Source organism: Myotis daubentonii, chromosome 1, assembly GCF_963259705.1.
Source record: "Myotis daubentonii chromosome 1, mMyoDau2.1, whole genome shotgun sequence".
In the NCBI taxonomy this organism is placed as follows: domain Eukaryota; kingdom Metazoa; phylum Chordata; class Mammalia; order Chiroptera; family Vespertilionidae; genus Myotis; species Myotis daubentonii.
Genome location: NC_081840.1, coordinates 84509436 through 84536457, shown reverse-complemented (window position 1 = coordinate 84536457; position 27022 = coordinate 84509436). Strand labels below are relative to the sequence as shown.

Here is a 27022-nt window from a genome sequence, read left to right as displayed (position 1 = left end):
TTGTTTAAGATATATTGCTTTAAAATTTTAAGAAACACTAATTTAGAATTTAATTAAAATGAATATGCTATGTATAAAAACTCATAGATATAAAGTCAAACTTGAAACTATCTTTAAATATCTCTATTATTAACCAAAGGAATTAAAATATATTACACACAATGCTTAAAAAGTTAAAAAAAAAAAACACAGCCATATAAAGAAATCAATTAAGTTTACTTATGAATATCAATTAAAAAGTTTTTTATTTTCTTTATTCTATGCTCATATGACCTGATTCCATGATCACACTAAGTTGATTTCAAAAGTTTTCCTAATTTCTTATTTTAAAAAATCCAATTTATTTACATTTTCTGTAATATTTTTGCATCTGCCACTCTTTCTACCTGAAAATGCAAGAAGGCTAAAGGGTTATATTGCCCTAGCCTTTCCTTCAAATTATGGTCTAATATTTATTTGCAAATATAAGCAGTGGGCAAGAAAGACATAGAATAGCTCCATTTTATTTTTCCCCTCAAAAAAAAAAAAAAAAAGCTCACGATAAAAAAGTTGTGAATACTTCTGAAATCTCATCATTGTTCTCATATATAAGATTATCATTTAGAGCAGTGGTTCTCAACCTTCCTAATGCCACGACCCTTTAATACAGTTCCTTATGTTGTGGTGACCCCCAACCATAAAATTATTTTCATTGCTACTTCATAACTGTAATTTTGCTACTGTTATGAATCATAATGTAAATATCTGATATGCAGGATGTATTTTCATTGTTACAAATTGAACATAATTAAAGCGTAGTGATTAATCACAAAAACAATATGGAATTATATATGCGTTTTCCAATAGTCTTAGGCGACCCCTGTGAAAGGGTCATTCGACCCCCAAAGGGGTCGCGACCCACAGGTTGAGAACCACTGATTTAGAGGATGCTATAGAAAAGATCAAAAAAGAAATGTTTTAAAAGTCTTGTATTTTCCCCTCAAATACCACATATTCTTGAAGACTAGCTTCAAACGTATGTATTTTACAGGGTATAATTAAAGTTCTTAGTTTCAAACAAGAGAATCCACTCTGGCAAATTTACAGAAAAGAGATGGGAGGGAGAGATAAAGAAACAACACAAGCTCTCCAAAACAATGAGCAGAAACATACCAGAGAGAGAACTGGCCTGATAAGAAATCTGTTACCAATATCTCAAGTATGATAGCACTACCTGCAGCAAGAAAAAATAATCACCATCCAGAAACCTCACTCATAGTGTACCTCTGAATCATTGTCTTGCGTGAATGTTCCTGGTGGGTGTGTCCATGGCCACATGTCCCAACCTAACTCCTGGACTCTCTAGGACATGTAGGATTTTTAAATAATGGAATCAAACTTGAGAAGGTAGAACTTGAGTGTGGCATAATATCACAATGCAAAGTGGATGTTTAAAACTTACTTGAAAGGCAGACATAAATGAGAAATGTCTATTTTGGCCCATTTTTCTGTTGACAAACATCAATATATATTCTTCTACCACATTAAATTTATAAACAACACAGCAACTATATTCTCCAACTTAATGCAGACGGTCTTCAACTTACAACAGTTCAACCTATGATTTTTCAACTTGATGATACTGTAAAAACCATACACATTCAGAAGTAATCATACTGCAAATTTTGACTTTTGATCTTCTCTGGACTAACAATAGCGGTACAATACTCTCTCATGAAGTTGGGCAGCAGCAAAGAGTCCCAGGTCCCAATCAGCCACATGATCATGAGAGTAAACAATTGATATGTCTATAGTGTAGTATGAAACACATTTTCAACTATGATATTTTCAACTTAAAGTGAAGTTTATTGGGATGTATTCCAGTTGTAAGTCCAGGAGCATCTATAGCCTAATAACATCAATTATACTTTAAAGGCTCATACCTTTTTCCTTACAGGAATACCCAAATTCTCTTCAGTTACTCAATCCAACTCTCAGTCTGAGGCCGAGGTGATGTCCCTTTCTCCTCTGATGTATTCATAATTCCATCTTGATATTTTGTGATCTGTAGACTAAATATAATAATATTTTAAAAGGTGACGCATGGAAATGATATGATCCTATATAATAAAGAGGTAATATGCAAATTGATCATCATGCCCTCACACAGGATGGCCACCACAAGATGGCCAGCAGGGGAGGGCAGTTGAGGGTGACCAGGCCTGCAGGGGAGGGCAGTTAGGGGCAACCAGGCCATCAGGGGAGGGCAATTTTGGGTGAATGGGCCAGCAGAGGAGGGCAGTTGGGGGCAATTGAGCCAGCAAGGGAGCAGTTAGGTGTCGATCAGGCTTGCAGGGGAGTAGTTAGGGGGTGATCAGGCTGGCAGGCAGAAGTGGTTAGGGGCAATCAGGCAGGCAGGCAGGCAAGCAGTTGGGAGCCAGCAGTCCTGGATTGTGAGAGGGATGTCTGACTGCCAGTATGAATAATACATCCCCCAAGGGACCCCAGATTGGAGAGGGTGCAGGCTGAGCTGAGGGACATCCCCCCCCCCGCCAGTGCACAAATTTTGTGCACCGGACCTCTAATACTCTAGAGTGTGTGTGTGTGTGTGTGTGTGTGTGTGTGTGTGTGTATATATATATATATATATATATATATATATATATATCCTATCTAATAAAAGAGAAACATGGTAATTAGCATACGACCACTACCCTTCCCATTGGCTAATCAGGGAGATATGCAAATTAACTGCCAGCCAAGATGGCGGCCGGCAGCCAGGCAGGTGGAAGCTAACATGAGTCTTGCTTGCTTCAGTGACGGAGGACTCCAACATTCCCTGCCTGCCTTGCCGGCCTCTGAGCTTGCAGTTTAAGAAACATTGTAACAAATATAGAAGCTAAACAAAACCCCAGAAACCTGCTTTCAGCGAGCCGGGATATCAGAGCTGGAGTTATGCATTGTTTCCATTATAGAACCGAAACAAACCAGATACCTTCTTTCAGCAGCAGAGGCCCAAGAACTGGAGCCTCAGAGCTAAAGCTGGCCCAAAATAAAAAAAATAAAAATAAAAAAAGGAGAGGTTGGGAGCTTCCGTCACCTGCCAGCCTGAAAACAGCCCTCAGCCCCTCACCCAGACTGGCCAGGCACCCCAGTGGGGACCCTCACCGTGATCCAGGACACCCTTCAGGGCAAACCAGCCAGCCCCACCCATGCACCAGGCCTCTATCCTATATAGTAAAAGGGTAATATGCCTCCCAGCACCGGGATCAGCGGAGCCGCGAGGCCTCCCGGCACCGGGATCAGTGTGACAGGGGGCAGAGCCCAAACCCCCTGATCGCCCTGTGGCTCTGTGTGTGACAGGGGGTGGGGCCACAATTTCCCTATCCACCCTGCTCTGTTCATGACAGGGGAAGGCACCCCAACCCCCTGATCAGCCCTGCTCTGTGCCTGATAGGGGGGAGCTCCCCAACCCCCTAATCAGCCCTGCTCTGTGTGTGACAGGGTGCGGCACCCCAAACCCCCCCACACACACACGGGCCCTGCTCTGTGTGTGATGGGGTAGAGCCATAATCTCCCCATCAGCCCTGCCCTCAGTGTGACAGTGGCAGCGCCCCAACGCCATAATCGGCCCTGCTCTGTGAGTGACAAGGGGGAGCTCCCCAACCCCCTGATCAGCCCTGCTCTGTGCGTGACAGGGGGAGCTCCCCAACCCCATGATCGACCCTGCTCTGTGCGTGACAGGATACAGAGCCCCAACCCCCCTGATGGGCCCTGCTCTGTGCGTGACAGGGGGTGGCGCCGCAACCTCCCCATTGACCCTGCCTTGAGTGTGACAGCTAGCGGTGCCCCAACCCCCCAATCGGCCCTACCCTGAGCGTGACTGAGGGTGGCATCGCAACCTCCTGATCCACCCTGCTCTATGCATGACAGGGGCGGTGCCCCAACTCCCCAATCAGCCCTGCTCTGAGCCCGACCAGGGGCTGCACCTAGGGATTGGGCCTGCCCTCTGCCACCTGGGAGCAAGCCTAAGCCAGCAGGTCATTATCTCCCGAGGGGTCCCAGCCTGTGAGAGGGCACCGGCCGGGCTGAGGGACCCTCCCTTCCCCCTGAGTGCACAAATTTTTGTGCACCGGGCCTCTAGTATATATATATGAAGGGTGTTCCAAAATTCATGCAAGAAATAATTTTGATAGAAAACACAGAATAATGGTCCGGTGAAGCCTCCAGCCCCAAATCCACACCAAACAGTGACACGTTGTGGATGCATTTGTTTCTCAACAATCACTCGTGGATTTTCTGAACCCCAAATGTGACAACTTTGTTGATTAACCAACCTATCAAGATGAAAATGAGCCTCATCAAAATTCACCTACATTTATACAAAACAGTCATGGAAAATTTTAACAAAAGAGTGTGTATGTGCCAGCAAAGGTGTGGAAGGCCATTTACCTGATATGCTATTCCATACATAACCCTATACTGTATACTTTATGAATCAATAAAAAATTTACAATTTTTAATTATAAACCTGTGTTTTCTATCAAAATTACTTCTTGTGTAAATTTTGGGATATATATATATATATATATATATATATATATATCCATCAAGAAATAAAATGTGAGTGTTTACAAGTATCTCTCTTTTTTGTAACTAATCACAAGGCTATAGGTGCTATTATAACTTTGTGCTTTGACTATACTTTTCAAATTCCCTTGGTTATTGTTCTACCAAAATCTTGTTGGGTTATTGTTCTAGACTTTGTAGGGTAACCTAAACCTTTACTTTTGAAGGAGCTGAACCTTTTGTAGACTTGCTTGTTTGAAGTTATTATAATTTTTATCCCTGGAAAAGGATCTGGGAACACCCCTTTGGCTTCTAGGTTCCAGATCTGTTCTCCCTGTCTCTCTATGAAGAAGCTATCTGCCTTCACTACAATTGTAAAGACCAATTACCCACATCTAACATGGCTTATTCTTTTATGTCTCATTGATACCAAAGTCAAGAACTGCTTGTATCAACTTCTGATTTAATGGAACCATTTTTGTGTGCCCATGTAGAAACATTTTTCATTGGGTCTAAGACCTTGAAGCAGCAGAATCTTCTGTGCAGGGATAGGAAGTAAACCTTTTATACGTCCATGGTTAGGTATAACAGTGAAAGCTACCAACCCCACTTATACCTCATTGCTCCTACACCCATGTATCCTGGCTATTGGACAAATACAACCACTTGTTGGTAGATGATTCCAAGCATCTAAAATCCTGTTGACAGCACTTTCAACCTAACAAGTTGTTGACACCAAATAAAACTATTTTCAGTAGGCTGGTCAACCCATGGGTTCTAAGTAATAAGATATATGATAACATTAGTGCATTCCATAAATGGATTCCTTTGTCAGAATTAACCTAGTAAGGGTTAAAATCTAAATGTGGAATACTAGGACAGTGAATAAGACATTTAGTAAGTTCACGAATGGTGTTGCTGGCAGAAACATTGTGGGAAGGGAAGGGAAGGCAGATCCAGGGCAGAATAAGTCTCTGTTCTAGTGAGGAAAAATTACTGCTTCCTATACAATTAAACTAGTCTGGCTGGTTGCCCTCCCTACCCAATTACGTTAATTTTTCAGGAATTCAAAGTTGGTTGTTTCGGAAAGTTGAGGACACAAAAGTGGCATTAGCCGGGTCAGCCTTGGTAAAAAGACCACATTGTCCAGGCCATGCATAATCTCCATAACTTTCAGCATTGGTTTTGGGGAAAACAGTTTATTGACTTGAAAGCAGGCCAGTTTAACCACTTGATTACTGAAAACCACTTTCTTAGCGTATGTTAATGAGCATTCACATGAGGCACATTTCCACCCCCTTCCCCCTATAATCTGGGCTTATTGTTGGAGATCCAGCCACATATCTATTACCCAATATATTCTCCTTGCTATTTATTCCCCAATATTGTTCCTGTGTGTCCCTAAAATTCTGAACAGCTAGCTACTGTCCATGAAACTATAAAATCCATAACACAGGCCATCACATTTTTGGGAAAGTGGATCACCAGATTTGTCATTTGAAATTTAATCCATTCGGAAGATCTCCCTTCTGCTGTCCCTCAAGTGACCCTTGAATAACTACAGAGTATACTCCTGCCAGTGTCAATACTTACTGCAAAGCCAAAGCATTCCAGGCTCAGGAATTGTGTAATACCTACAGGATGTATTCACAAACGCTAGCCAGGCCTTGATATGAGTTCAAGCCCAAACTCCATTTATCACTTGACCCCTCTCTTCCCCATAAAGATCCTTTTCATTGGATGGAACACTATAGTATACTGGGCCCCAGGGATTAGCACTAGAGTAGATGCCAGGCCACGAAATCCTCATTGCACAGGTGTAGCATGTGTTGCGAGTCCTTTGGAGGAAGGCTAACAGTAATATTTATAGTGATTATATGATTGCAATCAGCATTGCCAGTGCTCCACACAGGTCTACGCATATCTCTCTTGCCATTTCTGTGAATTTCTGTAATTCTTCTAGAAACTGCCTTTAGGCCAGTGGTTCTCAGCCTTCCTAATGCCGCGACCCTTTAATACAGTTCCTCACGTTGTGGTGACCCCCAACCATAAAATTTTCGTTGCTACTTCATAACTGTAATTTTGCTACTGTTATGAATCATAATGTAAATATCTGATATGCAGGATGTATTTAGGCGACCCCTGTGAAAGGGTCGTTCGACTCCCAAAGGGGTCGTGACCCACAGGTTGAGAACCACTGCTTTAGGCTAATGGAACCACTTTGCCTGCAGGAGCAGAGAAATCAAGTACTGGAAAGTATATACCTGGATATGCAGGGTGGCCTTTAGCCACTCTCAGTGAATACAAAAATATGAAAGCTCATCTCCTTTGGCCCCTTGGCCTGAGGCCCAGTTTATGTTCCAAATACTACTCAAAGTCTGGCTGAGGCTAGGATATTATCTAAAATTGGACTGTGTTTGGCTTTTCCTCTTCCCTGTCCAGCCTGCCCCACTCCCACTGGCTTCTCTTGGGGCACTTTTTATGTACACCACTTGCACAGGAATGCTCACTTCAGCGTCTGCTTCTGAAATAACCCAATCTGAGACAATATCATCATACAGTTTGTTTTCAAGAATATCCAGCTTATTCTGCATTCCAGAAATTCTGTGCTGTGAATTGAGCTAGAGAGCCATGCTTAAGTTGTGGCTGCTGTTGTTGGTTGTTTATTTGTTTTGTTTTGCTTATGCAGGGCAAGTGGGTACCCAACTCTTTCAGACCTGAGGCCTCCCAACCTATCATCAAGGCAAAGTGGTGTGTGTCAAATGACTGATTATCATGACATGGGTTAAGCACTGCAAATGAGGCATCTCTCACCACTGTTTTTAGTCTGCAGAAAACAGTGCATACTTTTCAAAGGTGGTTGTGTCTGTCTGTTATACATTTGTGTCTGTTTGCCTGTTCTATATTTTTTTCTAAACCCATATCTAAAACTTTATTTCAATCTATATATATAAAAGCTTAAGCGACCGTTAAGGCAGAATGACTGGAACAACTGGTTGCTATGACACGCACTGAGCAGGCAGGCAGGCAGGTGAGCGGTTAGGGGTGAGCAGTCTCAGATTCCTGCATGACGGGCCTACCTCAGCAGCCTAATCCCCGCCCCCCCCAGGGGTCCTGGATTGCGAGAGGGTGCAGGTTGGGCTGAGGGGAACTCCCCCGCCCCCCGCTGTGCATGAATTTTGTGCACCGGGCATCTAGTATACAAATACATTCCATTGGTTCTGATGAAGAATCTCAGAATCTATTCCAAAGTTCATTTCTGCAGGTCTTTGCCAATATCACTTGGCAAAATGTTGCATTCTTTTTGGTGTATTAGCTTTTTCTTCCTGGGTTTAATTTTGCAATATCTTCTTGGAGTGTGCTAGACTCTGACACTAGTTATAGGTCTAAAGATTTTAAGGAAAGTTACACCATCTTGCCAGGTAACTGCCTCAGGCATGGTGCTTACATAATTTTCAAGGAAGGCAGGAATAGCTCATTGAACTCTGGCAAAAAAGCTATGTCTTCTAGTAAGGGATGTTTAGTATTCAAAGTGCTCTGAGTTTTCAGATTTCTCCTAATCACAATTTGGATTCCACTGTCTTAACTTTCAATAAGAGTCATGATACCATTCATCAGCCCTGCAGAGATGAGTGCTAATCTTAGGGTAATCATTGTATTGCCTGGCTTTTTAATGTCTTGAGCTGAAAATTTAAAACTTTGGGCTTGTTTTTTCATTTCAAAGCTTAGCACATTTAGAAGTAGTCAACTCACTCTAAAGCACAGGCTATTTATTTATTATTCATGCCTATTATACTGTTCTAAGGCAGCAATTTCGTGTCTTTAATAGTTCCACTTTCTCCTGGCATCCCTGGTTTCTGATGAAAAATCTACTGTTACTTTAATTGATTTTCCCTTAAAGGCAAAGTGTCATTTCTTTTTGGATGCTTTCAAGGTATTTTCTCTGTTTTTATTTTTCATAAGTTTAATTAGGATATGTCATACATGGAATTCTTTGGTTTTATCTTACCTGGGGTTCACTTTACCTCTTGAATATGTTCATTTAGCCTCTTGAATCTGTTGGTTTATGTCTTTCACCAAATTTTGGAAAATTTCAGCCATTATTTTTTTCAACACTTTTTCAGTCTCACTGTCTTTTTTCTTCTCCTTCTGGAAATCTGGTAATACAGATAATACTTTTGTATTGTTCCATCAGTCTCTGAACATTTTTTTGTTTGTTTGTTTTCTCTTTGTTGTTCTGACTATATAAGTTCCAGCCATCTTTTTTCAAGTTCACTTATTCTATTCTTTGTTTTCATGCTATTCTATTCTCACACTACTGTAGGGTCCATCAGTGAGCTTTTATTTCTGATATTGTATTTTTCAGTTCTGTAATCTCCATTTTATTTTTTAATAACATTTCTTTGCTGAGATTGTCTATCTTCTTATTTGTTTCACTTTTACTAATTTCTGATCTTTATATTTGCTTCCTTCTACTTGGTTTGGGTTATTTTTTTCTTCCTTTTTCCCTAAGTTTTTGAGATGTGAGCTTAGATCATCCATATGAGGTTTTCTTCTTTTCTAATATATGACTTTAGTGCTATTCACTTCTCTCTCAGCATTGCTTTAGCTGCATCCCACAGATTTTTATATGTTGTATTTTCATTTTCATTTAGTCCCCTGTATTTCTTGATTTCACTCAAGATTTCCTCTTGGCCCATTGTTTACTTAGAAGTGTGCTGTGTAGTCTCCATGTATTTTGAAAATTTTCTGTTATTGTTCTGTAATTGATTTCTAGTTTGATTCCATTGTATCAGAGAACAGACTTTGTATATTTAGGTCATCTAGTTTTTCATATGATTATTGATATATTAGGGTACATATTACTACTTGGGAGGGATAGAAGTTTAGGTTCCTGGAGAACCTGGCTGGAGAACCTAGCAAGAGAACATGGACACAGAACCTGGCTGGAGATCCTAACCAGAACTTCACTGGAGATCCTGACCAGAACTTGGCTAGAGATCCTAGCTAGGCTGCTGATCAACTGAATGCTGTCTCTGTGTCATTCCTTCTTCGTCGACTCCGTCCACTCCTTTGGGGACCCCTGGACCTGCTGGGGTTGGACCCCAGCATCTGGCGCCTGAACAGGGACAGGATTCCCCTAGGTAAGTCCCCCCACCACCCATTGAGAACCCCACACTCAGGATGGATAGGACTCCACCAGGGGACTGCAGACCCCCCTATAGAGGATAAGTAGGGTAAGAAGGTGGATAGTAGAGAACTTAGATTGAGAAGATGTGCCATACTGAGTCTAAAGAAAGACGACTCTGTATAGATTCTTAGATTGAGAAGATACGCCATACTGAGTCTAAAGAAATAAGACTCTGTATTGATCTTTTAACACATATGCTTGCTAGCAGAGGAATTAAGGTTACTCCCAGTCAGACAGAATGTTTTATACAAGTATGTCTATGCTTTTCTGAGGAAGGAAAGGTAAATGTAAAGGCATGGGAGGAGGTAGGCCCAAGGAGCCTTATCCTTAACCCCACTGCAGCCTTTCCACCCCGGGAAAGTGCAGGATTGGCAAGCTCTCCCTGGGGTGATAGATCAGGACTCAGGTAATAGCGGAAAGTGCCAATCCTACTCTTAAATTGGATACAAGAGAGCATTTGGGGTTTTTCTTTTTAATGCCTGCTTTTAAAAAATAAAAAAGGGGGAATTTGCCGGGAGCCAGTCCATCCTTGCTGTTTCAAGGGACCTGGCATATATGGCATACTGTTCTTAATATGTTTGCTCACCTTCTTGGCACTATGTGTTTTAACCAAGGTCATCTCTCTGAGAAAGGTTGTTTCCCCAGGTAGGGATTTTCCCCTGAAGTTAGGGAGGGAATAAAACCCCTTAACTAAGTGCCAGGCGGGTAATTAATCACTTTAACTACAAACAATCATGCTTAAGCCACATAATCTTTACTCCCTGTAATGGAGATAAGAAACGCCCTAACCTTTAGAATAGAGATTGATAGGATTGGAATCAACTGGTATAAATACAGATGTAACAAGACAACAGGACACAGAACCTAGACACAGAACCTAGACACAGAACCTAGACACAGAGACTGGAAACAGAACTTAGAAGACAGAACCTACACAGAACCTAGAGACAGAAGAACTTTGCTGGAGAGAACATGGCAAAAGATCCTGGACAGAAACTGGCAACAGAACCTAGAGACAGAACCTAGCGAGAGAACCTGGCTGAAGAACCTAGAGACAGAACCTGGCTACAGAACCTGGATAGAACATGGCAAGAGAACCTGACTAGAACCTGGTGACTGAACCTGGCTGGAGAACCTGGACAGAACCTGGCTGGAGAACCTAGCGAGGGAACATGGCTACAGAACCTGGCTGGAGAACCTGGAGAACCTGGCTGGAGAACCTAGCAAGAGAACATGGACACAGAACCTGGCTGGAGATCCTAACCAGAACTTCACTGGAGATCCTGACCAGAACTTGGCTAGAGATCCTGGCTAGGCTGCTGATCAACTGAATGCTGTCTCTGTCATTCCTTCTTTGTCGACTCCGTCCACTCCTTTGGGGACCCCTGGACCCGCTGGGGCTGGACCCCAGCACTCATGTGTTCATACTGATAGGAGATTATTGACACCTGGAAGGATTGAAAGTCCAGGCTCCCTACTAGGCATTCTCTGGTATCATCCGAAGGGAAGAGTGGTGGAATGTTATGTGTATATAGTGGTAGGGGATGGTGCCTGGAGTTTTTCCTATAGTGTGAAGCTGAAACAGGGCAGTTACTGTCTCAAAGTTTCCTGTCTTACTGGGCTTTCCCTTTCTTGCTTCTAGCAGACTTTTTTTTTAGAGCTTTTTTTGTTTGATTGTTTCCATCTATTGGTGTTCCCAGGTGGTATGCTTGTCTAGCACCCAATTTGGACACATGAGGCAAAAAGAAAACACAAGGAATTTGGAACCATGTTACTTTTTGGGTATCAAAGTCCCTACTTGGTCTATCATTTTCTCTCTACTTTTCAAAGTCCCACTGTTTCTTTACTATACAGTGTTCGCGGTTTTCAGTTGTACTTAGCAGTGGGAGTAAGAAGTGCATCCTCTCTATGCTATCCAGAACTGGAATCCCTGTAAATGTCCTTTTAGATTTCTATTTTTGTATATATTTTTATAACAGTTGCATAGCAATATAACTATATATTAAATTATAAATACACAAACGTATATGGAGGTAGGTGCTCTTTTTTCACTAATTGGGTGCATAGCCAAATGCAGAGTGCAGATACTGTGTAATCAGTGCAATGTTGATTCATTTCTTGACCTAGCTCTTCTAACTTGTGTGATTTGGAGCATTCCTTTTTGTTTTCTTCCACCTCTAAAATGAAGCAATTGGGTAAGATGATCTCTAATACCATTTCTACCTCTAAAACTCTATAAATAATCCCAGTTAGTACCCCTTCTAAAAGATGCAAAATATCACATGAAAATTAATTCCCTTATTTATATTTTATTTAAAGTGTTTTTTAAATCCTGAAAATATTTATTTCCTCAAGGATAAACTTTCATCCAATTTGTATTATAATAATTAATCAAGATTGGTCTTATACATATAATTGTTACACAAACTTGGTTTGAATTTAAAAGTTTACTATTCATTCTATTTTTCTTTGAATTGTTAAGTTCAAGGTTGCAATACCTTATTAAATAACTTAGGCTTTTCCCTTGACATCTTTCAGTAATATGCACCCTTCAACACTTTCCTGATGAAATTACAAAGGTCAAAAATCAGAAAGAGATGCTATTGTACTCTGTGCCTAGAGGTCCAAGAAAAAATACATAAAATATATTTATTCTACCCTAACACATTATATATTGCTGCCTTAGTTTGTTAGGGCTGCCATAAGCAAATACCATAGACTGGATAGTTTAAGCATCAGAAATTTATTTTCTTACAGTTCTGGAGGCTGAGAGTCCAAGGTTAAGGTGCCAGCAGGGCTGGTTTCCCTCAAGGCCTCTCACCTTGGCTTGCAGATGGCTGTCCCCTTGCTGCCTCTTCACATCTTTGTCTTTCTTGGCATATATGCCCCAGTGTCTCTCTATGTGTCTTAATCTCCTCTTCTTAACAGGACAACAATAAGATTGGATTAGGGCCTCATTTTTTTTTTTTTTTTTGTAATTCTCACCAGGGGATATTTTTTCCATTGATTTTCAGAGAAAGTGGAAGGGAGGGAGGAGAGGGGAAGAGAGAGGAAGAGAGAGATAGAGAGAAAGAGAGAGAGGTGAGAGAGACACATCGACTGGCCGGGGATCGAACCTATCCTCTAGGCACATGCTCTTGATGACAGGGAACCTGTGACCCTTAGGTCTGCAGGTGTTGCTCCAACCACTGAGCCAAACTGACCAGGGCAAGAGCTTCATTTTTTTATTTAAAGGCCCTATCTCCAAATACAATCACATTCTGAGGTAATGGAGGTTAGGGCTTCAACCTGTGAAAATTTTATAATATATATTTTTATTGATTTCAGAGAGGAAAGGAGAGGGAGAGAGAGATAGAAACATCAATGATGAAGGAGAATCATTGACCAGCTGCCTTCTGCACACCCTCCACTGGGGATCGAGCCCGCAACCCAGTCATGTGCCCTGACCGGAATCTAACCTGAGACCCTTCAGTCTCTAGGCCGATGCTCTATCCACTAAGACAAACCAGCTAGGGCAACATGTGAATTTTACAGCAGACATAATTCAGCAGGTAACAGCCACATTCACCATTCTGCCATTAAAAAGGAAGTTCTATAAGTTAAGATTTTGAAATTAAGTTCAGAAGGGCTATTTTATAATGACCATAGCTTTAGTTTGGAGTGTGGTGTGTATGTGTGTGTGTGTGTGTGTGTGTGTAATATTTGTTCAAATAGGTTGCCAAAATACTCCCCAGATATGCATTTTAACAGTAAAAACATGGGCCAGTTAGAGATATTATAATGCTATAATTTGGGGATAAATCAAGCACATTTTATAGCTCAAATAGAATAATATTACTTAATTATTTTTTAACTAAAAACTAGGTTATTCCATCATTGTATCATTACTCAATAATTTATGACATTGTAAGTTTAGAAACCAGGATTGGTTTGTTAAAATATAAAATTTTCTTATAACACAATTTTACTAGGTTCTAAAAATCAAATTTTAACATCTTTTATTCCATCTGTTTTTAAGCCATGTGCTTATACTCTTTAAAGTACTATACTTTAGCATTAAGAAAATTAGATTAGTATTTATATTTTGAGCCAGTTAACAGAAAGTATGGCTGAAAAATAGCAAAGTAAATACTTTGCAATTTCACTCATCAGTGATATTTCATGAAGTTAATTTATTTCTTTCATAATAATATAGTTATATATTTATACATACATGTACATAGATTCTACCACTTAGTTTCCAAATATAGCAAAAATCACTGTGTGATTTCTGACAGAAGAACTGATATTCCGAGGTGTCAAATTTGATTTGAACATTCAACTTAAAAACTACAAAATGTCTTGCTAATTTTTTTTTTGATGTGTTGTTGTTTTTTAAGATTCTACGTCAGCTTAATGTGTTTCACCATTATAAATTCTTGGAAATTTTTTGCATCTTTAAATGAATGATTCTATATCAAAAGCCTCTGGATATAATCCTTGTTAGCAGACTTGTTCCCTCAAATTATTAGTCTTATTTATACTGTCCTGCAACTGAGTTTCTAAGTATTTATTCCAACTTATAAATATATTTTCTGCCCAAGTAATAGTTCTATTATTTACATAAAGTATATGCTAGCAAAAAACAGGAATAAAGTAAACGTTTAGCATAGGGAGTAAAAAACCATATTCTAGAATACTCTGTAGCCATCCCAAATAACGTTTCCAAAGAGTATTTAATGACTTTGGAAAAAATGTGTTGGTATAATAAGTTTTAAAATAATATTTAAATATATTTTTTATATTATTCCACACACACTCACAAAAAAGTAAAATAAGTTAGTATTAACTTGGAGTTAAGAGATTATAGTTGATTTTTATTTTGATTTAGATTTTTCCCCCCAAATTTTCTAACATGACATGTATTACTTTTATAATCTGAAAAAGAACAATAAATGTTATTCTTAAAAGACCTGTAGCTGAGATAGTTGATTTTTAGGGGAGGTAGGCCATTAGATTATGTCATGCATTTTTTGGAGGCATTTTAAGCTCAAGCCATTCACTCATTCAGTAAACAATTTGGAACTATTACCAAGAATCAGCACCTATTCCATGTCAGATATAATAACTGGTTTTGAACACACTGGAGGGGGAGTATGTGGAGATGATTACAAAAAGGCTCCCATAGGTATAGGATGCAAGTGAAATCAATAGTATGTGATAGGTGCTAGTGGCCTAAGAGAGTGCTATAAGCATAGCTCAGCACCGAGCTGACTATGTGGATCTGAGTCAGGCTAGATCTCAAGAAGAGGATTTATTTGAACTTTATTAACTGAGTCCCTCGAGGAAATGTCTAACTTAGAGTTGGTTTCTGTGACATGAGCTTTAGAAGAGGGTGAATATAAAAGACTATTATCCTGAAAAAAGTTAGCAAATTTTTAATCTTCAAACTGTAGGTGAACAGTTTGAATTGGAAAGCATGTTAATGAGCTTTTGTTACATTCTGTTTCTAAGGAATAAAAAGGTGAATAAAATAAGAGCCTTGCCCTTAGGAAGCTCAGACTCTAAATCAAATGTTTTGCTCTCTTGTGTAATATGGACATCTGTGATAATTTCATCCAAAATTTTTTTTAAATATATTTTATTGATTTTTTACAGAGAAGAAGGGAGAGAGATAGTTAGAAACATCGATGAGAGAGAAACATCGATCAGCTGCCTCCTGCACATCTCCTACTGGGGATGTGCCCGCAACCCAGGTACATGCCCTTGACGGGAATCGAACCTGGGACCCTTCAGTCTGCAGGCCGACGCTCTATCCACTGAATCAAACCGGTTTCGGCTTCATCTAAAATTTTTGCTTAAAATCAGACAATAAAAATTAGAAAGAACACTTATCCTTTCCTTGTTTTGGCTCTGAGGAATTTTAGACCTAATTACTACAGCATAAATCATGGATATTAGTCCAGATATTTGCACTACTTATTTATGTGATAAAAAATTTCTACTTATTAAAATGGTTTTATTGCTTTTTGAAAAGGACACGTGACAAATCATAAATTAAAGCTACATAAATGCATTTATCATTTAATTATGAATTATTTAATTTCTATATAAAAACAAAGAAAATATGTTTGATAAGGGAAATAAAGGTTAAAATGAATATTTCTCATTAGTGACTTAAATAGCTTTATTTTTCCAAAGCAATTAACATATATTTCAATAACTAAATTCTTTTTTTAAAAATATATTTTATTGATTTTTTACAGAGAGGAAGGGAGAGGGATAGAGAGTTAGAAACATGGATGAGAGAGAAACATCGATCAGCTGCCTCCTGCACACCCAGCACTGGGAACGTGCCCGCAACCAAGGTACATGCCCTTGACCGGAATCCAACCTGGGACCCTTCAGTCCGCAGGCTGACGCTCTATCCACTGAGCCAAACTGGTTAGGGCTAACTAAATTCTTTTTAATGTTCAACTTGCAAGGCTAGATGTAGAGGAGCATATAATAAATAAAGTAAACAGGACAAAGATGTGCTGGGCAGTGATAGGAATGCTATTTGTTGCATGGACAAACTAACAAGCTTTCAAATCCCATGGTCTACACTTGTTACTTGGACATCCAACCAGAGCAGCAAAGGGCAAAGGTTAAAGTTCTCTAGAATGTCTTCTTTCATTTATCAGAGTAAGTACGTAATTTTTATCTTGAATACATTCTGAAACAAGTCTTGAATTTAAGGGTTTTTTTCCCTCTTTTCAGTTTAAGAGGACTTGATTTTTCTAGGTGATCTGGATGACTAACTGGTTGAACAAAACACAATATATCCATAAAAAGTATGTATATCATATAAATAAAAGAAATTATATATTTAAAAATAAATATAAAATTAATGTTTAATTCAAGAAGTAAATATTCTACTTAAAGCAGTATGAAGCAAAGATTTCTAGTTCGAATGCATGTTAATAAATGTGTAAATAGTTCAATTTAAAAATAATACAGTATGGGAAAGAAGATTTATGGGAGTTGCAACAATTTTTTTGGATTGCATATTTGAGGATAAGAATTAATTTAAAAATGCAGCATGATAACTAGATAAAATATGGTTTTAATTCCATATAAATTATCTCATTTTAATTATTCAGTTTTTACCCTAGTGGAATATGGGTTTTAAGTAATAAGTGAATTTAAGAAATAATGCCATTTAAAATTTTTCTAAGCCAAGAAAAGCAAATAATTTTTTTCTTAAACTGTTAAAACTATTTTTCCTTGTTATGTCATGAGGAAATAAATCTGCCAGATTCTTTCCCTTAAAAAGTTCATTTTCCAAATCAAGCGTCAGAAACCACACAAGAAATTTCAGCTTAAAAATATTTTTTTCCAGGAAGGGACCCAAAAAGTAACTTTGGATTAATTGTATCTCCTTTATTCTTTCTTACTAATTTTTCAAAATTTAGTCAATGCTTTATAAAATATACTGAATAAAATAATACAAAGTCTGATAAAATAACATATACTATAAAGAGAATAAATTAGGTTATTGAACATTATCAACTAATGGGAGGTATTTGATATTCATAGTTGAATTTGAATTTACTAAAAGCTGATGTACACACATAGAGTTGGGGACTCTAAGCAATAGCCTTCTGAGTATAAAGAAGTCCAAGGAAAAAGTGTTTCATTCCGTTTTCTACAAGGGACCCAACCAAATTTTATGATACTTTGGAGCCAGCAGATATTAGAACAGCAGAGTCAAAGTTGTTATTGTCCAGGAAGGAATGATGTTTAGGAGATCAAGTCTAACAAAAAAGAACATCGTATAAATTAGAAATGTAAATGTAGATATTTTTCATGTGTGCAAAAAGTAAAACTTCAACATTTTGGACGAAATATTTAAAATTTATTCATGACTAAAAATTATGCCCAGCTGGTTGAGCACTGACCTATGAACCAGAACTTCACAGTTCGATTCCTGGTCAGGATCAGGAATGTGCCTGGGTTACGGGCTCAATCCCCAGTATGGAGTGTGCAGGAGGTAGCCAATCAATGATTCTCTCTCATCATTGATGTTTCTGTCTCTCTTTCCCTCTCTGAAATCAATAAAAAATATATAAAAATTAGAAAAATATGGGTTAAGGAATACTTTTTAAAACTTCTAGCTAAACACTGGAAGCTGGATCTCCACTGATGAATATGAAGGCAAATAAACATACCTTCCAATAACTGAGACAGTTGAATTTTTAGAAAAAAATATCTAGAAATCAATAGATATACTCAGATTGATTTAAGTTCTTAAAAACAAAATAATAGTAAGAGTAATAATGGGAAATAAAAACTATAGATGGATATTTTTCTGAACTCAGAATAAGAAATACATTTCCAAGCAACATGAAGGCACAAAAAAGATATTTCTAAAGAAGCTTGAAAGCTATGACCCCATAAAACATTAAAAAATAAATGATAAAAGGTAATTGCCTTTTATATATAACAAGAGTAACATTCTTTATATATAATAGTCTCTTATTTATTAATAAGTAGAAAAGGAATATTCAATATATAAACATCTAAGTAACTTCGAATAGACTATTCAAAAAAGAAGACACACTAGTAGTAATCATAAGCACATTAAAATGTTTAACCTTGAATAAGTAAAAATTAAAAATTCAATTATTGTCTAAAAATTAATTATTCAGGAGGAATATGTTTAAAAACAGTACTCTTATATATAGCTAGTACATGTAATTTTTAGTTTAAAATAACCTTTATTTTTATTTACTCTGGCTTGTATAGCTTGGGTATATTTCTGTTCATTTTCTTTGCAGATCTGTACTTATCTAGAACTTAAAATGTAATCACACTGGTGTCTGAATTTATTCCTTACCTGGATAATTTGTGATTTCACATTTGAAAGCCAGTCTTTGAGGGTCTCTTGTCATTTGGGGGATCTCTGACTCTAGGATTGTACCTGTGTTGCTTTTGAATTTTTGAAATCTGCTTTATTAAAGAATACATTTTTCTTTTGTTGAAAATTAACTTCTAAATTTCACTTATTTCCTCCTTTATTTTCCATGAAATTATCAGCAAGATATGGCAACATTTGGTCACATGTTCAAGTTTTAGCAGGAGATTTTGGCTGATGTCAGTATGGTTGATGTCCCCAATAGGACCTTATTTTTCTGTGGCACCGGTTTGGTGAGATTATCCTTATTTAACCTAGTTTTACAGACTATGCTTTATGAACTCTTTGAAGCAAACAAACAACAACATCAAATGTTTATCATATGCACAAATCATCTATCATCCATTCATCCATTATTTTTATTGTCATGCTTACAACTTCCAGTGCTTAATCATATAAAAAAGGAGTACATCCAGGGACCGATCACACTTTCTTCTTCAAATTTCTGATTCCACATTGGTATATAATTTCTCTGGTCTTCAGTTTGTCAGGCTGTGAAATGGTTCTACCAAGGGATATGATCCTTGCAGTCATAGATTGCATATGTTTTCTATTCACTTTTTTCTCTGCTGTTCATTTCATCTGGACAAAGCATATAGTGCTTCTATGCTGACTCCCATTCAAATGAAGCTATTCTGAGTCTTCTGATTATTAATTGTAATTACTGGACACTCCCAATATTATGCACCTGTTATGCATTCATGCTTTTCTTCAAAGTATCTGTTTTTAATTTTCTGAGCAATTTTCTTTACCTTCAACTTTAACCTAAATTCTTTTACATTTGTCATATAGTACACCATTCACAAAATGTGTTCTGTGGAACATTAGCTATGTGATAGTTTAATAGGCTATATGACAAAAAACAACAACAACAAAAATGAGTGGGGTTTTGAGGTAAAAAATGTCTGGAAAGTAGTGAGTTAAATGAAAAAAAATATTTTGTAAAGAACTTCTCAGTGTCTATAAATGCTAATTTATAAGCCATACAAGAAAAATAAAGTTTAGGCATTTATTTCTAAAATTATTTCAACATCCAACCCTCTTTTGAAGAACATCCAATGAGATTATCATTCATCTTTTTAAGTTGCTCTAAGTACTTCCATATACTTTTGCATACCCAAATCATTTGCAGAGTCTTAATTTGGGAATTGAACCTTAAAGCTTCTTTCTAAGGTGGTATTCCCAGCCACTGCCAGAAGTCCATTATTTTAGTAATGTTAGCCATTATTCAAAAAATGAAATACAATTTCATGAATATCCTATATAATAAAACCCTATATGCAAATCGATCAAATGGCAGAAAGACTGGCGGAACGACCGGTCGCTATTATGTGCACTGACCTCCAGGGGGCAGATGCTCAATGCAGGAGCTGCCTCCAGCCAGCAGGCCCCAGGCCAGCCAAGGTGGGTGACAGCAGGAGCCCCCTGATCACCCCACCAGTCACCCTGAAGAGGGAGGCAACTGGCAGCCACAGCAGGGGGCGGGGCCGGTGAGCAGGTGGTGCCAGGCTGGCCGAGGATTGGCCCTGATCATCAACCAGGCTTAGGGATCCTACTAGTGCACGAATTTTGTGCACCAGGCCTCTAGTAATTTATAAGCAGCTATTCGTTTTCTAAATCCTCTTTTTTTTCTCTTCCTATGTTCAAACATCCAGAGGATTAAAACCATTGAATTCTCTCAAATCCTTCAAGTTTTCTAGGTATAATGTCAAAGTCAGCAGAGATACTAGTACATACCAGGTTTCTTTCAGGTATTATCTATTGCTCATTCTCTTGTGATTCAGCAAAGTGGATAATGGTTTGCAAACTGTCAAATCTCAGCTGTCTATGATAGAAATTGCAATAACAAACACCACGGGAATGTTCTGCTTGTTCTGGGGAGCTCCATTAGTTTCAAGATTTTTTTTTTCCTACTTGTTTCTCTTTATTCACTCTTTTGCATTCAGTAACTCATCAGCTTCTTAAAAATAATTTTAATTCTCCAGGGCTTCTTTAGGATTTTCTCCCCTAATCCTGCTTCTTTCTTAACTGTTTCTAATACTCTAAAAGAATGTTTCATACTATTAAAAAAATCAGAATATAAGAAGCAGTTATTTACACAGTTTATTTCTTCCTAAGGCAAGCATGTAAGTTCCCGTCTCATATAACTGATGAATGCCTTAAGCCCCCTCTTTCTAGACATATCATCTAATCTCACTTTGAAATATCTGCACACTGATAATTTCCATCCAAATGTATTCCTGGTCCTTCTCTCTACTAAATTTTGGGCTCTCAAGTTCTAATAGTTATTTATAGGTTGAACGGCTAGTGGCATCTCAAACTCAACACGGTCAAAGCAGAAATCTTTTTCTTCCCTATCTTCTCTGCCTCGGTCATCTGCTTGGACTCATTTATCTTATACACAGTGGTGAGAAAATTGTCTTTTAAAAATGTTAATTAAATCTTATAGGTCTCTGGTTTAAAGTCTTCTAATGAATTGGCAGTGCACTAAGAATAGAATAAAAAATTTACCATGGCTTATCAAGACCCTCTGTCATCTGGCTTTTACCAACTCTCTGACTTTATCTCAGGCATTTGCCCTGCTTTTCCTGTGCCTTGAAAATGGCAAGTACTTCTTGTGTTAGGCTCTTTGCACCAGCTGTTCCCAATACCTAGTGTTAATCCCCCCAGATCTTATTCAGGCTGGCTCCCTTCTATCATCAGGTTTGGCCCAAATGTAAACTCAGCGAAAACCTTCTCTCATCTCTAAATTTCTTTCAAAGTAAATTTCTTTCTCCACAAGTCACTCAAATAAAAAAGATTTCTGCTTTGACCGTGTTGAGTTTGAGATGCCGTTCAACCTAGAAATAACTACTAGAACTTGAGAGCCCAAAATTTAGTTAAGAGAGGAGGACCAGGAATACATTTGGATGGAAATTATCAGTGTGCAGATATTTCAAAGTGAGATTGGAGGATATATCTAGAAAGAGGGGGCTTAAGGCATTCATCAGTTATATTGCGTTATTTTTTTTAAATATTTTATTGATTTTTCACAGAGAGGAAGGGAGAGAGATAGAGAGCTAGAAACATCAATTAGAGAGAAACATAGATCAGCTGCCTCCCGCACACCCCCTACTGGGGATGTGCCCGCAACCCAGGTACATGCCCTTGACCGGAATCGAACCTGGGACCTTTCAGTCCGCAGGCCGATGCTCTATCCACTGAGCCAAACCGGTTTTGGCATATTGCGTTATTTTTATTCATCGTAGTTATGACTGTCAGAAATAATCTTATGTATTGTTTTCCTTTTTAATGTTATGGCATAAAACTTGTCCGTCTTCACAGCTGCATACCTGGTGCCAGTAGAGTGCCTGCAGAGAAGGCCTTAATACATCATAGTGGTATCTACAAACATGAAAGTCTTCTGCTCTCCTGCACCTTAAGCCAAACTAGCTTTGTAAGTATCTTGCACATTGACCAGCAGAACTTTTTTTTTTCCCTCTGGAAGTAGGAAACTGTTGGCATACTGATTTTATTCCAATTTTGAAAAACTAAATAAACATTTTCTGTCATTAAAAAAAAACAAAAAACTTCCTAGAGAATCAGAAGAGCATTGCATCATGAATATTTCCATCATTCTCCTAGCTTAGTTGAATCTGGCACATTAGAACGAAATAATTTTGTTATATTTTGTTTGTTTATATCTTGACCTCAGGTCCTGACCCAGAACAAGGCATTGCAGGGTAGTTTTCAGAAGTAAGTAAGTGGGGAAAACACAACACACCCATGTAGACCTTCTCACATCAAATACAGGCAGAATAAATTCAAATCCCTTCTACAGCAGTGAGTATCCCAATGTTGTTGGAAACATTCAAGGCTCTGAAACTGACCCTGGGAATGAACCCTAAGGGAAAACTACCTTGCAGTGCCTTGTTCTGGGCCAGGACCTGAGGTCAAGGTATAAACAAACAAACAAACAAACAAACAAACAAACAAAATAGAACAAAATAAAATGTAACATATAATGGCTTTCTTGGGGATGCCTGTGTGTGCTTGAGTAAGGGAAGTAGAGAAATAGGCAGCACAACTGGCTACCAATTTGCTGAGTCCACTTCAAAACGAAGAATCAAAAATGCCTTGAGGGTAACAGGCAGCAGACCATGTGGTTGAGCATTACCTCTGGCGGGTCCTTCTGAGGTCGGGCCCGCACAGCCATGAAGCCTGCCCTAGTGGGGAGATGATTAGCATTCATCTTCAAGGCCTGGGAAGCACCCCCTGCTCCCCCACCCCCTCCAAAGCAACAGCGCCTAGGAGCCTAGGAACATCATGCTTCAAAAGCAGAGCTATGGTGCCCAGCCTTGGAGGAGGCGCTGGGCGGAGCTGGGAGCACCACTCCTCCAAAGCCCGCTCTAGAGTGATAGAAGAGGGAGGCAAACAGAGTTTCTTAGCGTCCAGGACTAGAAGCTCCAGACACAGAAGACAAGGTAAAAAGGCCGCATTAGACTTTCCTCCTGCCTTTATGGAGACAACGCCTCCCCCCGCTCCCCCCCAAACAACAACAAAAAAAGAGGTTCTTTGAATCCAGCCACTTGTATACGTCTGGTGTCTTGGGAGCTGCGGTGGAGGAGGTGGGCTTGGGGATCGGGGTGTGCCAGAGAGACAAAAAAAGTAGAGACAGGTTTAAATACATTTCCGGGGATTGGCCTCCCACCTGCTTTGGCAATAAACCCCTGGGCTCCCAGAAGGAGCTGGGAGGTAAGGGGTTTCCTGGGACCCTCTCTTTTCTCCTCCCTAAGTTCTCCAGGGGGAGCAGCGGGGCGCGGCGTCCTTGGGTCCGCCACAGACCACCTCTCCAGAAGCGCACGGCCCTCGGGCATTTGGAAGAGGCGGTGGGGTCCGTGGGGACCGGGCAGCGCGCGGCGTCCCCGCCGTCCGCGGTCGGACAGCCTGGCCGGCGACTGGAGTCCCGCGGGGAGCGACGGGCCGCGCCCGCGCAGGCGTCCCGAGCCCCGCAGCAGCCTGGCCCCGGCGACGGCAGGGTCAGCCCCGGGGCGGCGGGGCGGCGACCCAGCGCCCTGCGGCCACCGCGGCCGCGCGGCTCCTGCGGTTCCCGCGCCGGCCGGGTGGAGGCTCCGCAGCGCCGCCCCCAGCGCCCCTCCGCCCCTCCCCGCCCCCCGCCCCGCCCCCGCCGGCGCCCGGCGCGCTGACCTGCCGCCCGGCCGGGAGCCCGCCGCCGCGGTGCTGCTCGGCGGCGGCGCCTCCCTCGCGCGGCGCCCGCGCTCCTGGCGGCGCAGTGCTCCCGCTCGGCCATCTTCCCTCCTCCCTCTCCCCTCCCGAGCCTCAGCCCCGGTCCTGCCCCCGCGCGGGGACTTTTCCGGAAAGTTTTTATTTTCCGCCTTGGTTCTTGGAGAGAGCAGCTCCCGGCTCCGCAGCAGCAAACTTTTTCCGCCGCTGCTCCCCGCCCTCGGCTGCCCTGACCCGCGGCCCGCAGCGCGCCCGGCCGAGCGATGAGCACCCCCCCGGTTCTGCGGCCGCCCAGCCCTCTGCTGCCCGTGGCCGCGGTGGCGGCAGCGGCGGCCGCCGCGCTGATGCCGGGGTCGGGGCCGGGCCCCGCGCCCTTCCTGGCTCCCGTGGCCGCCCCGGCCGCGGGCATCTCCTTCCATCTGCAGATCGGCCTGAGCCGCGAGCCGGTGCTGCTGCTCCAGGACTCGTCCGGGGACTACAGCCTGGCGCACGTCCGCGAGATGGCTTGCTCCATCGTCGACCAGAAGGTGAGTCCGGCCCCTTCCCGCCGCGCAGGGTGCGCTCCCGCCCAGCGCCCCTCGCCGCCCCAACTTTCCGGGTCCGGGCGCTCAGCCCGGAGCCAGCCTCGCCGGAGCTCCTGGAGGGGACTGGCACCCTCTGAGTGGGACGGCCGCATCCCTGGCACGGCACTCCTTGGGTCCAGGTCTCCCTCGCCCCCTGTTACATTCCCGGTTCCCTCCAGCCTGCAGCCTCTTCCCCCACTTCCATCCCACTCGAGGCATTTCCAGGTATCTGGCCCTTTTCTTGTCTCGCCTCTTCCAACCCGTGAGACTTTCCGGCTCTCCCCTCACTCCCCCTGGACCAGCTCATTCCAGGCGCCAGAGTCCCCTGGGCCCCCGCTCAGCAGGTTTCAGCTCCACTCCCTTCCACTTTAGCCCCCTCTGGCTCAGATGGATGCTGAGTTCCTGGAGTAATCTGGACATGAGGAATTTCTCACCTGTCAAATTGGCCAGGCCAGCTGTGAAAACAACTGACTAGAAAACAACTACCTGCCTTTAGGGCGAACATGGGGGCCAATATGTCAACGTACAGTTAGAAAGTTGCAGCTTTCTTCTTGCCTTTCATCCTTGGTTCTCTGAGAGTGGGGCACAGGCCTTTCAAGGGTGGGGTGCTGCGCTGGAGCGCCAGGAGGCTGCGCTTAAGTTTGTGGCTGTGAAACTTTGGACAGCGGCCATCAAAGGCAGGTTGGAAAAAGGGCCATTTTCCTGGGGCAGGCCACCCTGGGAGGGGACCCAGCCCGCCCACCACTGTTAATGGCGCAATTCTGAATTTCAGATGGTTTCTGTAGCCATCCAGAGGCACGTTGCATAGAGGGGGTGATAAGAGTGTAAGGGAGAGGGGACGATGGCGCCAGTCCTTTTAGTGTCAATAGCCAAGGCTTAGCGGGTGGAGACAGGTCTGTCAAGGTGCTGAATTTCAGCCCCGAAGAACTGGCTGGTACTTGCCTTATAAATATCACTTGGACAATCATGAATGCTTTCTGTAAACTTTGGGAGCAGAGTTTGCTAGGCCAGAGTGTTGTGAATTGTGGCACTCAGCGCGCGGGGATATTAGGCAAAGCTGCAGGGAAAACCACTCTCTTAGGAAGTTGTAAAAGTTCTGGAGCCCAGGCTAAGTAAGGTAAGGATGGACGCCAGGGAAAGTGTTCATTGAATGCAGTGACATTTTATATTACACTTGACTCGCAATTTTTTGCAACTTCCATGGAAATGACATATTTTGTCTCCATTCTGGTACAAGTCATATCAGGTGCCTCCTCATCAATATTTTTTTTGGGGGGGGGGGAAACCTGCAGCAGGTGAACAGGAGCACTCCCCCAGGCACCAAAGCCTTCCCGCAATGGAAGGGGTAGTCTACAACAGCCTCTCTTAGGGGGTCAACTAGTAAATTAAAGAATACCGGATAAGCACATACATAATGCAAATTTTCCCCAAACCTAATGCAATTGTATGGAATGTCACCTCAATTTTAAAGCATGTGATAGAGTTATAAGGAGTATTTGAATTGGTTCAAATTAATATGAACAGGCTGTTTTGGACAATTTTAACACACACACACACACACACACACACACACACACACACACCTTGATGGAGCTTAGGATGGGGAGAAACGTGTGGTGTAAGAAGTTTGGGAGTGGAATGTTGAATGAAGAGTGAGTTCTGAATTCCAGTAATATCAGTAGCTAACACGGGGGATGCTATATGGAGGGAGCTATATGAGTGCAAAGGGATAGAGACCATAAGCTTCTGTGGAACACAGCAGGCCTGAGGGTAGTGACTAGGATATTTAGAGAAAGTGTAATTATGAAAAGGCCTTGAAATTAAAAGGAGCTCCAATTACCAGAAGCCTCTGTAATCTTCTACATGGAGATATCAAACCAAGGCCAGCTGAAAAAGATGCATTTACTATGTGGAGGATGTTTTCGAATGCCAAAAATATTAAGGCAGAAAGAAAACTGGAGTTCCATCATGTGCTAATTGAGACCTGAACCAAACATGGGGGTGGTGGACACCTGGAGAAATACCGGAAAGAAAATCACCCACCCCGGTGACTGATTTAAAAGGGGACCCCTCCTTTTGGTATTTACTCTAGTAGTTCTTCTGTCTCTCAAAAGAAGAGTTTGAAAGTTTGACTGCTTGGGATAGCCAAGGTGAGGTCTCGCACTTTTATTTTTAAAGGTCATGGCAAAGGGAGAGATAGAGTCAGAGATGTGAATTTAAGAATTACTAATATTCACGATTCTGTAAATAAATACTTACTGGATGGTGGGTCTAGACAGGAACATTTTCATCTCTCTATGTTCGGTCATCTATCTTGAGACATATTATCATGCAGGCAGAAACAAAATTAAGAGGGCAGGATATCCATACAGGAGAGCAGGGGACTCTGCTTTGTGGCAGAGACGGTCAGTGTGGAGTTAAGGAAGAGGGAGGTGGTCCTTTGTTCCTTGTTTCAAGTTGTCTTGAGGTACTTTCTGAAGGTAGCAATGTGAGGGAGATTGGCAGGAGAGAGAGAGGGGCTTGGGGAACGAATGTTGTAGGAGAAAGCTGAGAGTTTTAAGT

General features: G+C 41.1%; 1 protein-coding gene across 2 annotated transcripts in view; it reads left to right on the top strand.

The window, feature by feature from the left end:
* The first annotated feature begins 23856 nt into the window (after nucleotides 1–23856).
* PRKD1 (protein kinase D1) overlaps nucleotides 23857–27022 on the top strand; it is a 316018-nt gene continuing 312852 nt past the window's right edge. Inside the window, exon 1 of one of the 2 annotated variants that reach the window (XM_059709687.1) lies at nucleotides 23857–24424. In XM_059709687.1, the coding sequence (XP_059565670.1) occupies nucleotides 24161–24424 (264 nt within the window). In that variant the 5' untranslated portion in view covers nucleotides 23857–24160. The remainder of the gene's footprint in view (nucleotides 24425–27022) is intronic. The other variant, XM_059709698.1, reaches the window with a different exon arrangement.